A 19,812-nucleotide genomic window follows, 5' to 3' on the forward strand; every position below is an offset into this window, starting at 1 on the left:
GCCTTCCTCCTTAACACCTCGGTCCTTTCTCGACCTAACTGTGCTGCTTTGAGTTCGCTCCTTTGTTCTTTCCGCTCGGCATCTCACAGTAGCCAAAGACAAAATGGCGGCTCCTAGCGACGGAAGCAGCGCAACTCTAAACACTTCCCCCGGGGTTCCCAAACCCCTGGGTGTTAGTTCCACGGCTACGTCAGGCGGTGGACCGCAGCTGCGACTGCGCAGCCAGGCTACGCCGTAGCGGAATGACGTCTACGTTGCAGGGGCGGAGAGGAAAAGGCCTGACGCGTCTTGAGCATTCGATATCTCGCGAGAATTGAGCGTTGCTAGGAGACCTGGTTGGAGGGCGGGACCGGACTTGGCGGGGCGGAGCTGGGCGGGGCTTCAAGAACTGGCGGCGGAGCCTCGCGAAGGTTCCAGAGGCGTCGCGTGCGGAGGGCGGGCCGCCGAGTTCCGCCGGGTCGGTGTAGTTCGCTGCTGGCGCTGTGTCGCTCTCGGGTGCCGTGTTCCGCGTTTCCTGTCAGCTCCGGTGCACCGGTGCAACTCCGGCCTCGGGCCCGATCGCCACACCATGGCTTCCGCTTTGGAGGAGGTAGGGGTCGGCCTCGACCCTCCGGCCCGCGCCGCCCGGCGGCCGCGCCTTTCCCCGGGCTCGTGTCCTCAGCGCTGCCTCTGTCGCGGGCCCGCGGCCTCCGCGCCGCCACCTGCCTGGGCCCCGTGCGCCCGGCCGCGGTTGGAAGGTCGGGGGTGTGTCAGGAGCCCCACTGCTGGCGCGGGTCGTGCTAGGCTCCCGGGTGGGGGTCCCCTCTCGTGTGCCGGAGGTCCTCTCGGCTCCCGGTGACCGGCTAGGGAACAGGAGTCTCCGTTAACTCAAAGCTCATTGTAGAAGCTGGTAGCTCCGAGCAGAGGGTAATTGGGAGGAATTACTGTGCTTCCACGACGAGCCGTGATATTTGGGGCCGCATTCATTCCACCGGGCGGTTATTCATTCTGTGTTACTTCTAAACGTCCAGGGCAGTGCTTGCGATTCACTTTAGTCATTTATTTAGCAGCGCCGGTGGAGGACCTGCAGGCCTTGCACATGCTAGGCAAGCGCTCTACCAATCTTTATGTAATAAACGCGTTAAAAAAAATAATGGGAAATTTAGTTGTAGGTAATGGTAGGAAATTGCGTGGGGTCTATTTTTAGGTCTGTAAACTATGAGCGTGGGTGACTTGACTTTTTTGGAGCCTCAAGTTTTACTCAGCTACAAAATAGGAATGATTGAATTGCTCGTTTTCTGGTCCATATGAGTTCTATGTGATTGGTATATTGTGTTCACAGAAGCGTTGGCTATCAGTTAATATTTGCTTTTCGGAAATTTCCCCCTCACTTTGAAAAGCAAGAAATCGACTTTAAAGTCAGAAAAGTGAAGTTATGTTAAAGTATTAACGTGGGTATCTTCCCACAAGTAGCCTCGGGCACCATGTGCTCACTTGGAGCCTTGAGCAGCTTAACAGTCGCTCACACGGATAGTTCAGGAGTAACCCTCTCCAAAGCAAGGAACTCAACTTTAGATTTGGGGATACGCATATAAGGTCCCATTTTCCTTTCGGGACAAAATTCACCTTATTAAATCACAGTCAGGTGCACAGTTCTATTGTGCAACCGTGTTATTTGGTTGCAGAATATGGATCTATCGAGTGTTGGATAAGGCACTAGCTGGACTGGGGCCTTGCATGTTCAGTTCATTTGTGATCTATCAGTACCCATTGTACAGATAGAGCACACTCAGCTGTTGGAACACGCTTCTTCCTCCGCTTTGACGACTCTGGATCTTTGTAAACAAGTTTTGTGGGCATGTTTTTAGTTTATGCAGTTGCCAGATATTAAGACAAGTCTTTGGACACTACCATTTCCACAAGAATTGCATAAAAGATAGTATTTTTCGTATACTCAATAGCATTTGTTATTTTCTTGGGTGTTTTGTTGTTCACAATGCCACTGAGTGTGTGCTAAATCCATACCACCTTATGGATTTGTTATGTGTCTCCCTAGATATGATACGTCTATGTGTCTGTACCTGGTGTCCAGTTGCATGTCTTTGGGGGGAAAGTTGGGTTCTTTCCCCATTTTGAGCATTTTGTTTGTGGAGGTGGACTCAATAAATAGTCCTGACTTGGACTTGCCATGGTAATCAGACCCACCAGCCGCTGCCTCCAAAGTGGTAGCACTAAAGGTGTGTGCTGCCAGGCCAAGCACGTTGGTTTTAAGGCCCCTAGAGAACAACTAGGAGATAGATTCAAACGAAAATACATGTTCACACACAGACAACAAATGCATGCCAAGAAAGCAAGAAGAAGTGTGGGTAAAGTGGATAGGAAGCTGCTTTATCAGTTTCCGTCACAAAGTTCGGATGCAGAACCTGCACTAGTTTTGGTTTCAGGGCTGCAAATAGAAAAGCCAAGCAGTGATTCTTCTATAAGACACTTCAGCTGACACCTTACTAACGAGTACTTTAGAGCTAAAATTGGCCATGAAGAGGGCCTGGAAATTCTGCTATGCATCACCTAGAAATAGGGTTCCCATTCCAATGGGAAACCCCAATTTGATATGTCTCCTTTCTCTTAAGTAAATCCATATTCTGGGAATATGTTCTTGTTTTACTTCTGATATTTAGAATCCACATGAATTTTGAAGCCACTGACATACTATTTTGAATGAAATGCTTTGAGTCTATATTCAAAAGATGAGTGCAGTTTTCAGTCTTAGAATCAATACTTCTTGAGATTGTAGGCAGGAGCATCACTGTTGTGCTTTGTAGAAACTGTTAGAAGTACAACAAGTGAGAGCATAAAGGCCATGGAGTAATTGCCATTATAAAAAGAAGACTAGCTTCCTTTTTACTAATACCTAGCATTTAAAAGATTTAAATGAGATCATAATAAATTACATCATTTCCCCCTTCCGCCCTCCAATCTCCCATTTGCTCTCTTTCATTTTCATGGCCTCTTTTTTTTCATTGTACATACACGCTCAAGTCTGTCCTCTTCCTTGGGGAAGACTTTCTCATGCCCGTAGCCTCTCGTTTGCCCCTAGTTCTTTGTGTAGGGTCGAGACATCATGGTTTCCTTGTTCTCTTTGACATGCCTATTGTCCTTGTTCAGTTCATGTTTAGGCAGTCCTGCTGGTGAGACTTTTGGGGGGTAGGTATAACTTTGGATATTTATAGGAGACAATCTCACAACAAACTCCCTGATCCTCTCTGGCTTGTCCAGTCTTGACCTCTTCCACACTTGTCTTAGGTCAGGGAGTTAGTTATGTTGTAGATATATCTATTGAGTCTTCAGACTCCACACCTCTGCATTTTGACTGTGGTTTTCTGTTATTCACTTTCAGTTGTAAATGGGTCATTTAAAGCCTTTTATTTAGTATGAAAGGTGTAAAGTAAGGTTGTTTTTATGGTCAGGTTTCCTAGTACCAAGGTAGAAAATCTTAAGCATTTACTCACAGTTATGCCAGATGATGTTTGGGGAAAATATTTAGCCCAATATTTGTATATGTGTGTGTGTGTGCGCCTGCCTGTATATGCCATATGTGTGCAGGTGGCCATGGAGGGCATCAGATACCCTGGATGTGGAGTCTGTGAGCTGTTGATGGTGGTGGTGGGAACTAAACAGCAACATGTGCTCTTAATTACTGAGCCATCTCTCTAGCCCCTGCCCATTGATTTTTCTAGCATTATCTTATGAAGTTCCACAGCATCATAAATGTCTGTCTAGAAACTAGAAGACAAGAAAAGAACAGATTTGCAAAAACCAATTTTCAAGAGTTATAAGGGACTAGATAGCCAAGGTTTTTTCTTGGTCTCAGATTCTAACCAAAATATCAACCCAACTGCTGAACAAGAGTTTTCTTAGAAGCAGAATAATTTTTTTACATTACATTATTTATTACAAGATCAGGAGGTCTTGGCTGGTTGTTATGGATTCTTCTTTTCCCTGGATCCTGGATATTTGATCTTGGTGTATCAGGCTTAGCAGTACCCTGAGCCATCTTGCTGGTTCTATTTTATTTTTTATCTTTTGTCTTAAAAAATTCAAATCTGAGATAGGAAAATCAATGAAAACCAATCACTGAAAATGTAGCCTTCGGTACCTCAGCAACGTTGCCTTCACTTTGCCCAGTTAGATGGATTCTCATCTCTTTTACTATACTGTCAAATTCTCTTACTATTTGATGCCTAGACTTGGTGTTACAAAGGATACCTATGAACAGGTTTTTTTTTTTTCTTCTATTTTTGTATTTTTCTAAAACAGGCAGGTATTAGCCTACCAAACTGGAAAATAAAGACAGTCACTACTGATTAATGTTATAGAAGGAGAATTGTCCTACACCAGATAAGATTGTTTTCCTTGAATAAAAAGAAAGTCTGAGTTATTTTTAATTCATTGAACAAGAAGAAGTAATTAAGTTTGCAACTCTTAAAAAATTAAAATGAACTTATTTTATTTTGTTCTTCAGTCAGTTGGATTGGGTGGTAGGCCTTATTTGTCCTAACATACTTCTACCTTAACACAGTTGCAGAAGGACCTGGAAGATGTCAAAGTGTTGCTGGAAAAGTGCACTAGGAAAAGAGTACGTGACGCTCTTACAAGTGAAAAGTCCAAGATTGAGACAGAAATAAAGAACAAGATGCAGCAGAAATCACAGAAGAAACCAGAACTTGACAGTGAAAAGCCAGCTGCTGTGGTTGCTCCACTTACAACAGGATACACTGTGAAAATCAGTAATTATGGTAAGGCCCATTCCACTACAATCTAGTGCTCTGCCCAGCAGAAGTAACTACCCCATAATATATTTGTGTTACATATACTTTTTGTATGTGAAGTTTTTGCTTTTTTTTTTTTTAATGTTAACATTTGGTGTGGGTTAGATACTATTACATATATCAAAATGGCGTTAGATGCTATACTTATTGGGAGACCAAATTAACAGATTTATGGTGAAGAATTAGGATTTTTTTTTTTAATCTATTTATTTATTTGGGCTTTTCCTTTTTGTGTATGAGACAGTTGCTTATAGCCTGTGCTGGCCTTGAACTGTGGTCTTCCTGCCTTTCCTCCTGAGTGCCGGGTCACAGTCGGGTGCTACCAGGCCGCTTCTACTTCCATCTTGAGGCCAGGCATCTTGGTGTGTCATATAGACTGTTCCAGAGGTCTTCCCACGTATGCCTCACAAGTAGCTGGGAGCCTAGCTGTGCGCAATCATGGTGCTTTGCTTAGGAACTGGAATCTTAAACTTACATTCTATGGCTTGAAAGGACTGGGGTTGCATTTTTTAGACTGGTAAGGGAAGTAGAAATGGTTATTGAATTAAACACTTTTGATGTTTAGCTTAGTGTAGAATTGTTAATTTCCCAGAGACAGGATCTGAATATATGGGCTAGGCTGCCGTGAACTCAGTTTCATTGATGATGACTTTGAACTCCTGGTTCTCCTTCTGTGCTGGGATATAAGTGTATGCCACCATGGCAAGATCTATCAAATTTAGATCGAGGACAAAATTATTTAACAAAACAGGTAAATAAGCTAATCTTTGTGTATTTGCTGGGCATAATGGCCCATGGTAGGAAGATTGTAAGTTTGAGACCAGCTTTGGCAGTTTAGACCTTTCTCAAAATAGAAAAGAAATCATAGTGGTAGAGGCCTGTCCAAGGCTAAGGGTTCAGACGGGATTTTTTTTTTAAAGAAAGATTTTAGTTTTGCTCTGATGAATAAAATGCATTGAGAAACTGATTTTACTTTACTTTGATCCACTTGTTGGATGCTTATCTTCAGGAATAGTACTGTTTTGAGACATAGCTTCTCTGTACTGAGAATTTTTTTAATGATTGCTTTTTAGTTTTTATGTGCGTTGGTGTTTTGTCTGCATGTGTGTCTTTATGAGGGTGTCATATCCCCTGGAACTGGAGTTACAGACAGTTGCCATCTCTATCCACTCATCTTAAGAATTTTTTTCATTTCTCTGTTAGTGGAGTAACAGGAAAACTCCATTACTGAGTTTTATTTTCTAAATTTTATTTATGTGTACGGTGTTTTGTTGGCATGCATGTCTGTGTATCACCTTCATGCCTCAGAGTCTAGAAGAGATTGTGATGCCCTGGGACTAGAGTTGCTGATGCTTTGAGCTGCCATGCTGGTGCTGGGCTTTGAACTCAGGCTCTCTGGGGAGAACAGCCAGTGCTTTTAACTGCGGAGCCATCATCTTTCAGTGCCTACAACTGAGTTTTATGATACGCCATGTTCTATAGATAGCTTCAGACATGCCTGTTCCATCTTTGTTTTGCTAGGATGGGATCAGTCAGATAAGTTTGTGAAAATCTACATTACCTTAACTGGAGTTCATCAGGTTCCCACTGAGAATGTGCAGGTACACTTCACAGAAAGGTGAGTTCTTGTTACTGGAAGTACAGCAATCATTGCCTTATCATAGGAATCTTATCTTCTGTATGGCTCAAAAATTCTGCTAAAACTTAAGAGTTAACTATACTCTAAAGAAGTACAACAACCAAGTCTACATACGAATCCAGTGGTTCTCAACCTGTGGGTCACTCTTTGGAAGGTCAAATGATCCTTTCATGGGTTGCATACCAAATATTCCACACATATTTTTATTGTGATTCCTAACATTAACAAAATTACAGTAATGAGGTAGCAACGAAAATAATTTTGTGGTTTGCTTTGGGGTCACCACATCATGAGGTATTAAACGGTTGCAGTGTTAAGAAGGTTGAGAACCGCAGAGTGCCTGTCATAGAACCAGATAGATAATGCATTTCCTGTTGTATTGTAGGTCATTTGATCTTTTGGTAAAAAATCTCAATGGCAAGAATTACTCTATGATTGTGAACAATCTTTTGAAACCCATCTCTGTGGAAAGCAGTTCCAAAAAAGTGAGTATTTGGTGGGGGGGGAGGGTGTCAAAGCATTATAAAAATTTCATTAAATTGAATCTCACTGGTATAGGGAAGAGATGAACTAAAACTTTTCTGCTGTATCTGGTACCAGTAAAGTGCAGTCCCTTTGAAGAAAGTTTACCAGTTCATTATAGAATATATTATTCTAAGAAAATTATTAAAATTAAGGAGAAATGTTTTAGGTTAGTAGTTGTGACCCCTGGCGGTTCTTTGTCTCATTTTGCCCATTTGTACAGCAGGTAATTTCAAATAGGAATGGTATATTGATAAATAAGTAAAAAGTACTAACACAAATAGTATAGTATTAGGTATATTATATGTAAATTTGTGATGCATATAAGGATCTCTAAGTACTTAGCTAATTGTTGAAGTAGTAAAAAACAGGGAAGTTTTCATTAAAAACAAAACCTGTGCTTATAGTTTTTATAGACTCATACGATCCCTCTTTTCTTACCAATTCAAAAAGTGATGTTTAATATATCAGATATGTATAGACATGTAATTCTTCCATGTTATGTATTTGCTTAAAAGGCAGTAATAAAAGCAGTGGGTTAAGTAGCCAGTTCTCACCGCTGTAACTCATTTGTTAGCATCAAGGAGTTATACTGATCATTGAGTTCAAAGTTGTTTCCCTTCAGACATTATACCCTCTATTTTTCCTTAAATCACCAAGATTCGCCCAGTCCTTTCATCACCCCACAACTGTTAATTTAGGAGCTATTCTTTCTGCTATGCTGGTTGTCTGTGGTATGCTCCTTTTAGTTCTTACATTTCACTTCACATTTTGTCCCAGAGAAGCCCCTCTAATGAAGTTCTTTCCATACTTCCATTAACATTCTCTTGCTTGTGAGTGTGTGTGTGTACATGCATGTACACATGTATATGTACACACACCATGATGCATAGATGGAGATCAGAAGATCAGTCCTTATTTCCTATTTTGTTTGAGACAGTCTCATGTTGGTTCACCACTATATGCACCAGGCTACCTGGCTTACAAGCTTCTTGGATTTCCCGTCTCCATCTCACCAAGGAGTGCTGGGACTACACTTACATATAACCATTCCTGGCTTTTTCACCTGGGTTCTGGATATCTAAATTCTGGTCCTCACGTTTGCATGACATGCTGTCATGAAACACCAAGACCAAAAGTAACATGTCCATATCATAGTCATGAAGGGAACTCAAGGCAGGAGTAGAAGCTGAGACCAGGGAGTAAGTACCCTGGCTTGTTCTTTGGGGCTTGCTCAGCCTTCTTTTTTATGCAACCCAAGACTACCTGCACAGGAGTTACACTCCCTGTCTGTCAATCAAGAAAATGCCCTACAAACTTGCCAATGGGCCACCTGATAGAGGCATTTTCTCAGTTGAGGTTCCTCTTTCTAGATACTCAGCTTGACACACAAAATCAACTAGGACATATGCACATAAGTTTTACCTACTGAACCTAGGTAGGCTCAGCCCAAGAGACTTTATAAATAGGGTCTCAAGTAGCCCAGACCCATTCCACAAAGAAGGTAAACATGACCTGGAACTCCTGATAATTCTGTCTCCAACCCTGCTGGAGTTACAATTGAGACAATGTCCTGTTTTATGTGATAGTAGGAATCAGACCCAGGGCTTCATGAATTCTGAGCAAGCCTCTACCTGAACCACATCCTCAACCCTATCTTCAGGTCTTTGATGGCATTAGCATTGAAAGTATTCAGGTTTCCACTTGTTTGTATTCCAGCCTATAATAGCATCAAGAATGAGTGTTAACATACTAGGCATTTAATTGGGTAAATTACCATTTTGTAAATATTTATGCTTACAAGCTCCCACTCCTTTTCTTCCAGGTCAAGACTGATACAGTTATCATCTTATGTAGAAAGAAAGCAGAAAACACACGATGGGACTACTTAACTCAGGTGGAAAAAGAATGCAAAGAGAAAGAGTAAGTTTACTCTAATAATTTTTACTACTTTTATCTGGGGTTATGGTTTCATTTTATGGATCATAGTTGTACAAGCAAATTGTTTATATCCTGATGACTTCTGGTCAGCCTGTTTGTATCTGCTTTCAACTATCAGAACCTTTCTATTTGAGATGGGGTCTCTCTAGTATGTAGTTTGGCTCTCCTAGAACTTACCAGGCTAGCCTTGAACTAACAAATACCCACCTGCCTCTGCCTTCTGAGTGCTGGGATTAAAGCTGTGCACTACTATGCCCAGCCTGTTAAGAGCCTATTTGAGGAGGGTAAGGGCCAGTTTAAGACAATTATTGTATCGCTTGTTCTTTAGCATTATTTCATTCCTGGGCATATTGGTATGTCTGTACATACTTTGGCCTTGATCGTAAATAATTCTGCTCTTGATTCTTCAGATGTCTCTTAGGTGTAGTTAGTTTCACTATCATTGGTTTTATGTGACAAGGATACTTTTTTTTTTTTTTTTTTTTAAAGTTCTGGTGTGTAGCTCAAAACCCTTTTGTCTCCCGAGTAATGAGAGTGTACGCATTTACTATCACATCCAGATTTACTTTTATACTCCAATTTACCAGATGACTTCCACTTGGATCCGTTTTAAGTTTGTTCCCATAGTTGGCAGTGCCTGCACCAAGTCAGTTACTCATCTTTGTCATTCCTCCCCTGGTAGCCAGAATGCATTTGGGAAGTGGTAGGCTATAGTTAGGAATATCTGACTACTTGTGGGTTGATTTAAGCCTGAGCTTAAATAATGAGACCTATTTCAAAAAGTAAATGTAAACCTCATTGGCTCTGTTTGGACATTCATTGAACTAGAATTGTTTACTACATTAATTAAAGGCTATAGCCTCAACACAAGGCCCAGATCCATGGATTTCAAGTTTAGTGGTTTTTCTAATTAAAATGCATTAGTTTTCCTTATGTATCCATACCGTAATGCGTGCTTGTAGTGTTTTCCTCAGTGTTTTTTTTAATATGAAGAAACATGCTTGTAAAAAATCAATTAGAAAAGCAATTATTCATATTTACATATTAAATACTAACATATTTTCTTTTGAAATCTCACTGCCACATGGTTAGTCCTTGCCATTTGGTGCTCTCTCCTTTGTGTGCTATGCATATGTGGGTGTGCACTTTGACCAGGACAAACTTAGGCATGCTATTGTTGTTGTGTACTCCAGCATCCCTTCTCTACTCTTCTACTTCCTACCAGTTACAATCTCAGAATGTCTTTCCATGCTTCAATTTTTCAATGTTTTCTTTTTCACAGAAAGCCTTCCTACGACGCTGAAACAGATCCTAGTGAGGGATTAATGAACGTTCTAAAGAAAATTTATGAAGATGGAGATGATGACATGAAGCGAACCATTAATAAAGCATGGGTGGAATCTAGAGAGAAGCAAGCCAGAGAAGACACAGAATTTTGAGACTTAAGTCCTTTGGGAACTGTGTTGTGGAATGCTCATGTTTCCAGTAAGGGAATATTGTTGAACTGCACATAAAATTTGACAGATAACTATTTACACAGCCTTCTAAGTAAAAACAGCAAATTCTCCATATCTTACTGGAGGATTTGATTTAAATAAAAATACTTATTAAACGTTCTCCATTAACATCCTGGTCATTTTGTTTAAGAAAAGGTTATATGGTGTTCCTTATTGTAATGTAAGAAGGAAATCCTACATAATGAAAATGTTACTTTTGTTCTGGCTGAGAGACAAAATATTTGCCTATCTGACATCATCTCCCACTAAAGTAAAAATAAAACCAAAACTCTTGCATAAGATGCAAATTTGTACACAAACTTGCAAGTTACTATAGACCTGTTACCCGTTATTACCAGCTTAAGCAGTGTGTGCCATGCGTTACCATGTACTACTAATTAAGTATATTTATGAATATAAAAAAAAACACAAATGACAAAAAATAGACAAACATGTTGGTAAGTACTGCCGTGGATCAGATGGCTTATAAAAATATAACCACGATGCAAAACTTTAAAAATTAATCTATTCCTTTGTTCAATAAAGTTGAAGCTTTATGTAAAAGATGAGTTTTGCTATCTGTTTTGTAGTTTATTTGAGAAGTTAGGCTGTCACTGCTTCTGCTGCATGACATTCAGAAAGCAAAAGGGACTGGATTGGTGACTACGCTATGTTAAATGTTAAGCTCCACCACCAAGAAGAAAGCAATTAGATGCCTAGAAGGAAAGACCAGTAGAAACACTATAACTACAAATAAGAATTAGGCAAAAGTCAGAACTTAAAATTAACATACAGAAAAAGGGTGGCTGGGACAATAATGCCTCTAGAACTATGGTACTAAATAAACAGACTAATGAAATAAACACACTGGGATTGAATGTTAGAAGATTAGAATAAGTGGTATTTGGTAGGGGAAAATGAGTTGATACCATTATAGCTTAAAACAGCCATATTCTTCACATTTATAGCAAAAAACAAAAAGCGAAGTATACAACTACCAGAAAAGATGGAATTCCATTATAAGCTAAGAGTGAGGTTAAAGTCTTAAAGTATAAAAGGAAAATATGTAGCAAAATACAAACAACCAGAACATACTGAGAGGTTTCCAATAATTATAAGTAAATAGTTCATAGAAATAAGAAAAGAGGAGTTGGGGGCTGCAGAGATAGCTCAGAGCACTGAATGTTCTTCCAGAGGTCCTGAGTTCAATTCTTAGCAACTACATGGTGGTTCACAACCATCTATAATAAGATCTGGTGCCCTCTTCTTGCCTGTAGGCATACATGCAGACAGAACACTGTACATAATAAGTCTTTAAGAAAAATAGTTGGGAGAAATGAGATTTTCTTGAGTGGGATAGCCACTGGTAAGTACTTTAATAAGCAACCCTAATGAAAGTCATTGGAAGCCAGGCGGTGGTGGCGCACGCCTTTAATCCCAGCACTTGGGAGGCAGAGGCAGGCGGATCTCTATGAGCTGTTCAAGACCAGCCTGGTCTACAAGAGCTAGTTCCAGGACAGGCTCCAAAACCACAGAGAAACCCTGTCTCGAAAAACCAAAAAAAAAAAAAAAAAAAAAAAAAAAGTCACCAAAACCAAAGGGAAGAAGGGGATCAGTGGATCTGGACAAGAGAAGATGAGAGGTATGACTAGCTCAAACCACTATGTTTGCTATGCATGGTACTTGGAAATACAACAAAAATTTGTTTACCCTGTTCCAAAAAAGTACTAAGAAAAACTATGCCACCCTTAACTTACATTGGGGAAACCAATAGTTTTTATTTAAGAACATACTAGAAAATGCATAGATGGGAAAAGAATGAAAAGGTTAGCTCAAATTGTTAGTTTCTGTTGTAATTAAATATTTTGGTTTTTCAGGACAGAATTTCTTTGGTTAGCCCTGGCAGGCCTTGAATTTACATAGACCTGCCTGTCTCCTGCGAGCTGGTATTGGGATTAAAGATGTGTGCTGCCACCACCTGGCTAGAGTCTATATTAATTTGAAAAGCTAGGGATTATGGAGCTGGAGCTACCTGGGGTTGGAAACTGAATTGTGGTTCTCTGTGAGAGCTGTTCATGCTGAGCCCTCTCTTCATCTCTAGAAATGTGGGGGGCTGGAGGGATGGCTCAGCAGAGAATACGTACTGTTCTCCAGGGGGCCAGAGTTCAGTTCCTAGCACCCCACCCACCTTGGACAGCTCATAACCACTTGTAATTCACCTCCCTGGGGAATCCAGCACCTCTGGCAGCCTCAGACAACTATACTGACATGTAAATACCCACACATGTACACATAATTGAAAAATAATAAAAATAACCTTTAAAAATCGACTCAATGTCACCAGCTTGTTTACTTTTATCACAATATATAAAAATTCCAGTATATTACTAGTGCCACTAATTGTGGCATGGTATTTAGAAACCATCTCAGTGATGGACAAATGAAAATATTCTAAAGATTAAGAATAACTAGTACTAAATTCAATGTGCATACTATTGTTTAAATAGTTGTGTCTCCAAATGCATACTGAAACTTAACACCCAGTCCCTGGTGTTAAGTTGGGGCCTTTAGGTAGTAAGGCTGGCCATAGCTTCATGAATGAGATCAGTGCCCTAGGAGCTCCTGGAGGACTGCGTTCATCCCTTTTGCATCCTCTGACAAGTCAAGCTCTTATTCACCACCAAATAGACTGGCCCTTTAAATCAGGAGTTGCTGCTCTCCAGAATGGTGAGAAATGTTTCTATAAATTAATAGCAGAAATGGACCAAAGTTAAGTCCTGTTAATATTTGTTCGCAATTCTTTGTACACATAATTCCAATTTTTTTCTGTTCCACAATTGTTAATAGGGATTGTTAATAGGGATAGTTCTCTACAAGGAAAAAGAGAAGCTGCTAGAGTAGACAGAATTAGAAAATAACTACAATCCTTAACAAGATCAGGGTAACAGTCACAGTAAAATATGTAAGCCACTGGCAAAGGTGAGTTTTAACTGCAAAGATCAGGCTAGCCCTATCTGAACTCACTGATTAATATAAGCATTAAAAGTTGGGCAATTAGGAGCTAGAGAGATGGCTCAGTGGTTAAGAACACAGGCTACTCACTCTTCCAGAGGATTGGAGTTTAATTCTCAACTGTTTATAATTTGGGATCCAATTCCCTCATCTGGCCTCTGAGTACTAGGCACACACGGAGCACAGAATTACATGCAGATAAAACAACTCTATACAAATAAATACTTTAAAAAGATGAAACAAAAAACTACTTAGCAGTTCTCTTATTCACTCACACAAACGTGACACTAAATATAATCTAAAATATCCTCTTTAGCTCTCCATCCATTATTCCAAAAGTGATAGTACCTGTAGGCCAAGGAAATTAGCCCAGTGCTACACTGCCACAGAAAAGCAACTTGTCAATTAGATGGGGCATCTATAATAGTGTTTTGTGAAATCACTATTAAACTATGTTATTTTGTTACTAAACGTCAAACTTGAAGGAAAACAAAATACTTCTGCAGAAAATATTTTTATTTCACTCTTATGCCTTGTATGGGAGTAATATGCCTATTGTAAAGTTAAGAGGAAAGATGTTTCAATGACAGAAATCACATTTCTTCATTTAAAAATCTAAAAGTAATTTAACTGTAGACAGTATCAGGTAGGTTAAATATATTAGACCCTATAAAAACTAGGGTTTAGTCTATTAGTAAAGTCTCTTTTGCCAGGATTGGCTTCCTGGGCAGCTGAGTAGGCTCTGAAACTGATTTACCATATTGCTCGCTGAACTCCAGAAAGTAGCCCATGGTCAGCTAAGTGGCGGAAGACAATGCGACTAAGCCTCCAGCGACGCTTTACACCACGTGGACGGGATGTCATAACACACCGATTTCTGATTCTCACAGGACAGCTATCCCGTGGAAGGGCAGCAATCTCTTCACTAGCTATTTCCTAGGGGAAAAATCATAATAAAACACAACTCAGTGCCTAAAGCAAAGGAAGGGTGGGCTAGAATCTTAGGCAAACACTGGATGTGGTAGTAAGCCTTAACTTGAGTAAGAACAAACCAGAAATGTTTGATGTTTTTCCAAGATGATTTTAAAGATTAAAACAAGAAGAACCCAGAGACCATAATGACAAAGTTCAGTGTATGTTTATAAACAACATACACACATACACTCAGTAGCCACCACTGATTTATAAAATGACACTATCAGCACCCAAAGGCTTTATCTGTGTCTCCTTTCTTGGGACACTGGCTACCAGGTTCACTAACACAGTAAGGTCACATTTCCCTGTTGTAGATTGTATGTAATATGCTCATATAACCTCTTTCTATTCATTTTTTGGCTTTTTTATTCAACAATATGCTTGGGAGATCAAGTGTCATTAATATGCTCAGTCTCCTTGGTGTTAGTTTTGTTGAGTATGCTGGAATTCCATTATCTATTTTTTTTTTTTAATTTTGTTTTGGTTTTTTGAGACAGGGTTTCTCTGTGTTGCTTTGGAACCCTGCTGAGCCCCAGATCGTGGCAGCCACCATTCTACTCTCTGATTCCATGATCAACACTGTCTTGAGCTGAGCTGCCCAAGGCCCTCTTCTTAACTCTCTTAAGTGGATATGCCACTGTAGTAAAAGCTCCAATAGAATGGCCATGGGAATTCAGTTTTCTGGTCTTTAACTTAAACCAGATGAGATTTAAAAGACAATAAACAGCAATGTTTAATCCCAGTGATCAGGAAGCAGAGGTCAGCCTGGCCTACAGATCAAGTTCCAGGACAGCCAGAAGTATCAAGAATTCCTGCTTCGAAAAACTGAAGTGTGGGGGAGGGGGAAGAATACATAAAGTCTAAATCATTCTGCCAGTTTATATAAATGTTTTATTTTGTTTCTATGAGGTAAGTAGCCTTGAGTTTCTAATTTCCTACAAGCCTCTTCAGTACGTGTACTCTGTCACCACTTAAGTGTAAAGCCATACGATGCAGGAGACCAAACTGGGTTGATGTCTTTTATTTAGCCAGACGTATATGACAAGAAAGGAAGGCTAAATGGGAGACCACCTAACCATGGACATGGAAGGGGCATGAATTCAGGGGGGTAAGTCCTGAGGAAGGACCACATGCCATGTGTTTTGCACACAGCCCGTGCATTAGAAATACCTCCAAATGCCTTGATGTTTCAAAGACAGGGATGAAGTTGGGAGACCTTGTGTCAGAATACTTCCAGTTTCTATGTGGTCACCACTCACTAGCACTCTCTAGGGACTGTATAATGAAATAGCTGAAGAACCAAGAAGGAGTAAACAGCTGTTCTTTATTCTAAACTTACCAAAGTTGGTTTTAAGGCTGTTCATGTTGACTTGAGTATTTGATCTTATTTTCCAGAAATTACATTAATACTAAGTTGCAGTAAAAGAGCATCGAAAAGAATCTGAAATGATGTCAATTAATAATTTTTTGAAAGAAAGGGACTCAATTGGCTAACCTGAAGGTCTTTAGGCAAAATGGTGTTCTTTCTGAGCGAATTGATCCGAAGCCTCTCATCTGCATATTCATAAGCCATTTTCCGTCTCTTCACATCACGCAACATTTTCCAGTCTACATAGTAACTTCGAACTTGACTTGATGCTGATGAAGGAATTACCTGAAAGACAGAGACAAGGACTATGGGTACTGCAAGCTTTTTGTCCATGTAAATTTCCTTCAAGTCACTGCTTATGACTTTTAGCAATGAAAAAAAATTGCATGTGTTTGACACATATGGAGGCACATGTGTGCTTGAGCATGGATGGGCATGTGTGTGGAGGTCAGAGGACAACTTTCATTGAGTCAGTTCTCTCCTCCACCACATGGGCCTTTGGATTGACCTAGACCGGCTTGGTAGCAAGAATTTTACCCACTGAGCCAGCTCATCAGACCAAGACTTAATATTTAAAAAAACAAAACCCGACTTATTACATTTATTTGTGTGTGCATGTGCATACTCCAATACATGGAAATCCGAGCGCAATTTGGAGTGTTCTTCTTTCTTAAATCATTGTCCTCTGCATCCACACCCTCAAGTTCTGATGACATCAAAGTTCCTTAGCTATAAAATCAGAGGCAATCTGAAGAGAATTTCCAAACTTCCACTACCATACCTGTCCATTAAGCAGCATTTGTACTACACTCTACTGCGTCAACTCAGGTCTCCCGCTGGTTGATAGCTCTGTCTAGTAAAACTGTCTCGAAGACTTCTCCAATTTCCTTTGCCATTTTCCCCAGTTTCTATCCGCATCACAACACTGCCACTCCTCAAACCTACAGCTAATTTCAGCCCTTTAATTCACTTTTCAGTTTTAGCGGGATGGCTTGCTCTCTACTCGAAATTCTGTCATCACCTGCTTCCAAGCCACCACACTCTTTGGTTGTCCTCCCCGACAGCCAGCTCCCTTCCATTTACACGCAGTTCTTTACACCTGAGTCAAGCTCTTGGCTTTCTAATCACGGCCCCCGTTTGCTGCTTAGGCCTCTCCTAACCAAGCCGGAAGGAGAAAGCGGATGGGAGGAACTCTTGGATTGGTTTTCCGGGCGCATTACAGCTGACAGGTACAGGGGAACCCACGGGACACGGGGCTCAGGGGAGAAGGGAGCTGGCGAGAAAGGCAAACGCCTGACCTGCCGGAAAGTCCGCAGCAGCGAGCCCAGCACGGACGCCGCCATGTTGCCCGACTCGCCAGCCAACCACCGCCGCGTACCGACGCCGGAAACAGATTGGACGAGGGGTGGAGCCTGTGCCTCAAAGGGCGGGCCCGGGGCGGGATTTAGCCTATAAGGAGGGAGGGGCTAGTACGGGATTTGAGCTCTCGCGGTATTTCAGGGAACCCGGGTAAACCATCCGCTCGGCCCGCCCACTCTGGCAGTGGTGGTGCAGTGAGGCTGTGCGACCTCGGTCTCTCCTTAAACGTTTCCGGCTGTTGCGGCTCTGCCCAATCTGTTCGTGTAATTTGGCGCCGCTAGGCGGAAAGCACAAGTGGCACGCGTCCCATTTCTGCTGTAATGGTGATGGAGATGATGGTGGCAGTGGCGCAGATAGAGTTTCTGTTTGCGTGTCTAAGGCTTTAATACACATTGTATCTGTATTAAGGTTGTGAAAGCTCCACCTCATCTCTCTCTCCCCAAACCGTGCCTCATCTCAGAAAGCTGGTCAAACACTGCTCCTTCCCCGGACATGCTCAAGACCACGCCCGCAGGGTATTTCAACTGCCCGCCGGGACCCAGACACCAGATGCGTGGGTTTCAGGTCTCTCCCCCCTCCCCCCACTCTCGGGGGAGGGCTGGATAATCATCCAGGTGCATCTATCTTATCCATTAAACCTGGGCTTCTCCTAATTCAGTTTGGTTTGGTCTGATTTGGATTGCTGCATCCATAGCTAAGCTGCAGAAACTTCAGTTTTAGCTTTTATTGTCGCTGAATGTGTGTGCCATTGAAAATCTGTTTTCAGTCTAGTACAGGGTACTTTCTGTCATCCTCTTTGTTAGGAATTTTTCCTCTCTGTCGACACAAAATCCCAATCAAGCCAAATCAAAACAAGCCAAATTAAAAATATCCAGGTTTAATGGTATTCCTGCGCTCTGGGGCAAACGAGGGGGGCAAACAAGGGGGGGGGGACTCCACACCCTGTGGGAGTGGTCTTGATCCTCCTCCGGGGATGGGTCAGGAGTCAGGACCTGGGATGCTGGGATTTGGAGTCCAGACCAAAGCAACTCCCAGGTCAGGGAGTCTGGGATGGATGCTAGGGGCTGGGGACTACGCCCCCGGTGTGTTAATTCGGTGAGGAACCGCTTTATTGAGCTGTTTACGCAAGAACATCCCGATGAAGGAGAGCCTTTTCTTTTTTTTTTATTAATTAATTTATTTAATTATTAAAGATTTCTGCCTCTTCCCCGCCACCACCTTCCATTCCCCCCTCCCCCAATCAAGTCTTCCTCCCTCCTCAGCCCAAAGAGCAAGCAGGTTTCCCTGCCCTGTGGGAGGTCCAAGGACCACCCACCTCCATCCAGGTCTATTAAGGTAAGCATCCAAACTACCTGGGCTCCCACAAAGCCATTAGGTGCAATAGGATCAAGAACCCATTGCCATTGTTCTTCAGTTCTCAGTAGTCCTCATTGTCCGTTATGTTCAGCGAGACCGGTTTTGTCCCATGCTTTTTCAGACCCCGGCCAGCTGGCCTTGGTGAGTTCCCGATAGAACATCCCCATTGCCTCAGTGTGTGGGTGCACCCCTCGCGGTCCTGAGTTCCTTGCTCGTGCGGAGAGCCTTTTCTTTAGGAGTTCCAATTTATTGAACATTTCTAATGGACCAGGAAGAGTCTGGTTGAAAACGTAGGACAGGAAGAGACAACAGGAACCCTGCCTGTCACACTAAGCTAAAACTTCCTAGACCACCAGCAGCAGGCAGATGTCTGTCTCAAACCCTTGCTAAGACCCTTCCCTCCCTACAGGGCGTCATCTACAGTCATCTCTAGATATGGGTATACAGCAAACTCTTTATTACTTTGTTTCTTGTTTTAAGATGCCTGTTTTGCAAAGGGAGACAGAAAGAAGGAGTTTGGGATTAGATGGGTGGGGAGGTGGGAAGATCTGGGAGGACTTGAGGGAGGGAAATCGTGATCAGAATATACTGTATGAAAAAAATATTTTCAATTAAGAAAAAAGGAAGAGTTTTGGTGTAGGAGGGTCTTCTGTCTATGTGTTACTTTCATTGGTTAAATAAAGAGACTGTCTTGACCTTTTGATAGGGCAGAAAATTAGGTGGGTGGAGTAGACAGAACAGAATGCTGGGAAGAAGAGCAGAGTCAGGCAGATGCCATGATTCTCCAACCTGAGATGGACGTAGGTTAGAATCTTGCCAGTAAGCCACAGTCACGTGGTGATTCACAGATTTAATAGAAATGGGCTAATTAAGATGTGAGAGTTAGCCAATAAGAGGCTAGAGCTAATGGGCCAGGCAGTGTTTTAATTAATACAGATTTCCGTGTGGTTATTTCGGGCATAAGCTAGCCAGGTGGCCGGGAGCTGGGTGGGACGAAACAAAGGACCTGCTCCTCTTACAACAGAGTTTAAATGATGTGTTACTATTTCAGCAAAGTTTTTTTTGTAAGGGGCATAAAAGTCAGACAGAAACACTTAAAGACTATGGAGTAAAAAAGGAGTTTTATAAAATTACACATTGCACAGACCTGTGAGATTACTGATTTCCTGAAAGGCCGAGAAAACAAATCTGAAAGATCAAATCCAATATTCATACTTGCAATATCTCTGAAAGTTAAACTTTTAACTGCTACATTTTTTTCCATAGTATATTTCTTAATTTTCTCCCAAGTACAGTGCTTTCAATCCCCTAAGAATGAAGGACATCAGAAGTCCC

At 41.6% G+C, this 19,812-nt stretch overlaps 2 protein-coding genes across 2 annotated transcripts; one reads left to right on the plus strand and one right to left on the minus strand.

The window, feature by feature from the left end:
* Positions 1-373: 373 nt before the first annotated feature.
* Cacybp (calcyclin binding protein) lies at positions 374-10,975 on the plus strand. The gene is made up of 6 exons (XM_057770058.1): positions 374-589; positions 4,559-4,775; positions 6,330-6,426; positions 6,833-6,932; positions 8,795-8,892; positions 10,193-10,975. Exons 1-6 carry the CDS (start codon positions 569-571, stop codon positions 10,347-10,349), a joined length of 690 nt encoding a protein of 229 aa, XP_057626041.1. The 5' UTR covers positions 374-568; the 3' UTR covers positions 10,350-10,975.
* A 2,903-nt stretch (positions 10,976-13,878) lies between these two features.
* Mrps14 (mitochondrial ribosomal protein S14) lies at positions 13,879-17,186 on the minus strand. The gene is made up of 3 exons (XM_057770480.1): positions 17,061-17,186; positions 15,889-16,047; positions 13,879-14,354 (listed from the first exon to the last, which is right to left on the minus strand). The coding sequence occupies exons 1-3, from the start codon at positions 17,103-17,105 to the stop codon at positions 14,172-14,174; spliced, it is 387 nt and encodes a 128-aa protein (XP_057626463.1). The 5' UTR covers positions 17,106-17,186; the 3' UTR covers positions 13,879-14,171.
* Between the last annotated feature and the right edge of the window lie 2,626 nt (positions 17,187-19,812).

Source organism: Chionomys nivalis, chromosome 5 (genome assembly GCF_950005125.1).
Source record: "Chionomys nivalis chromosome 5, mChiNiv1.1, whole genome shotgun sequence".
Lineage (NCBI taxonomy): Eukaryota > Metazoa > Chordata > Mammalia > Rodentia > Cricetidae > Chionomys > Chionomys nivalis.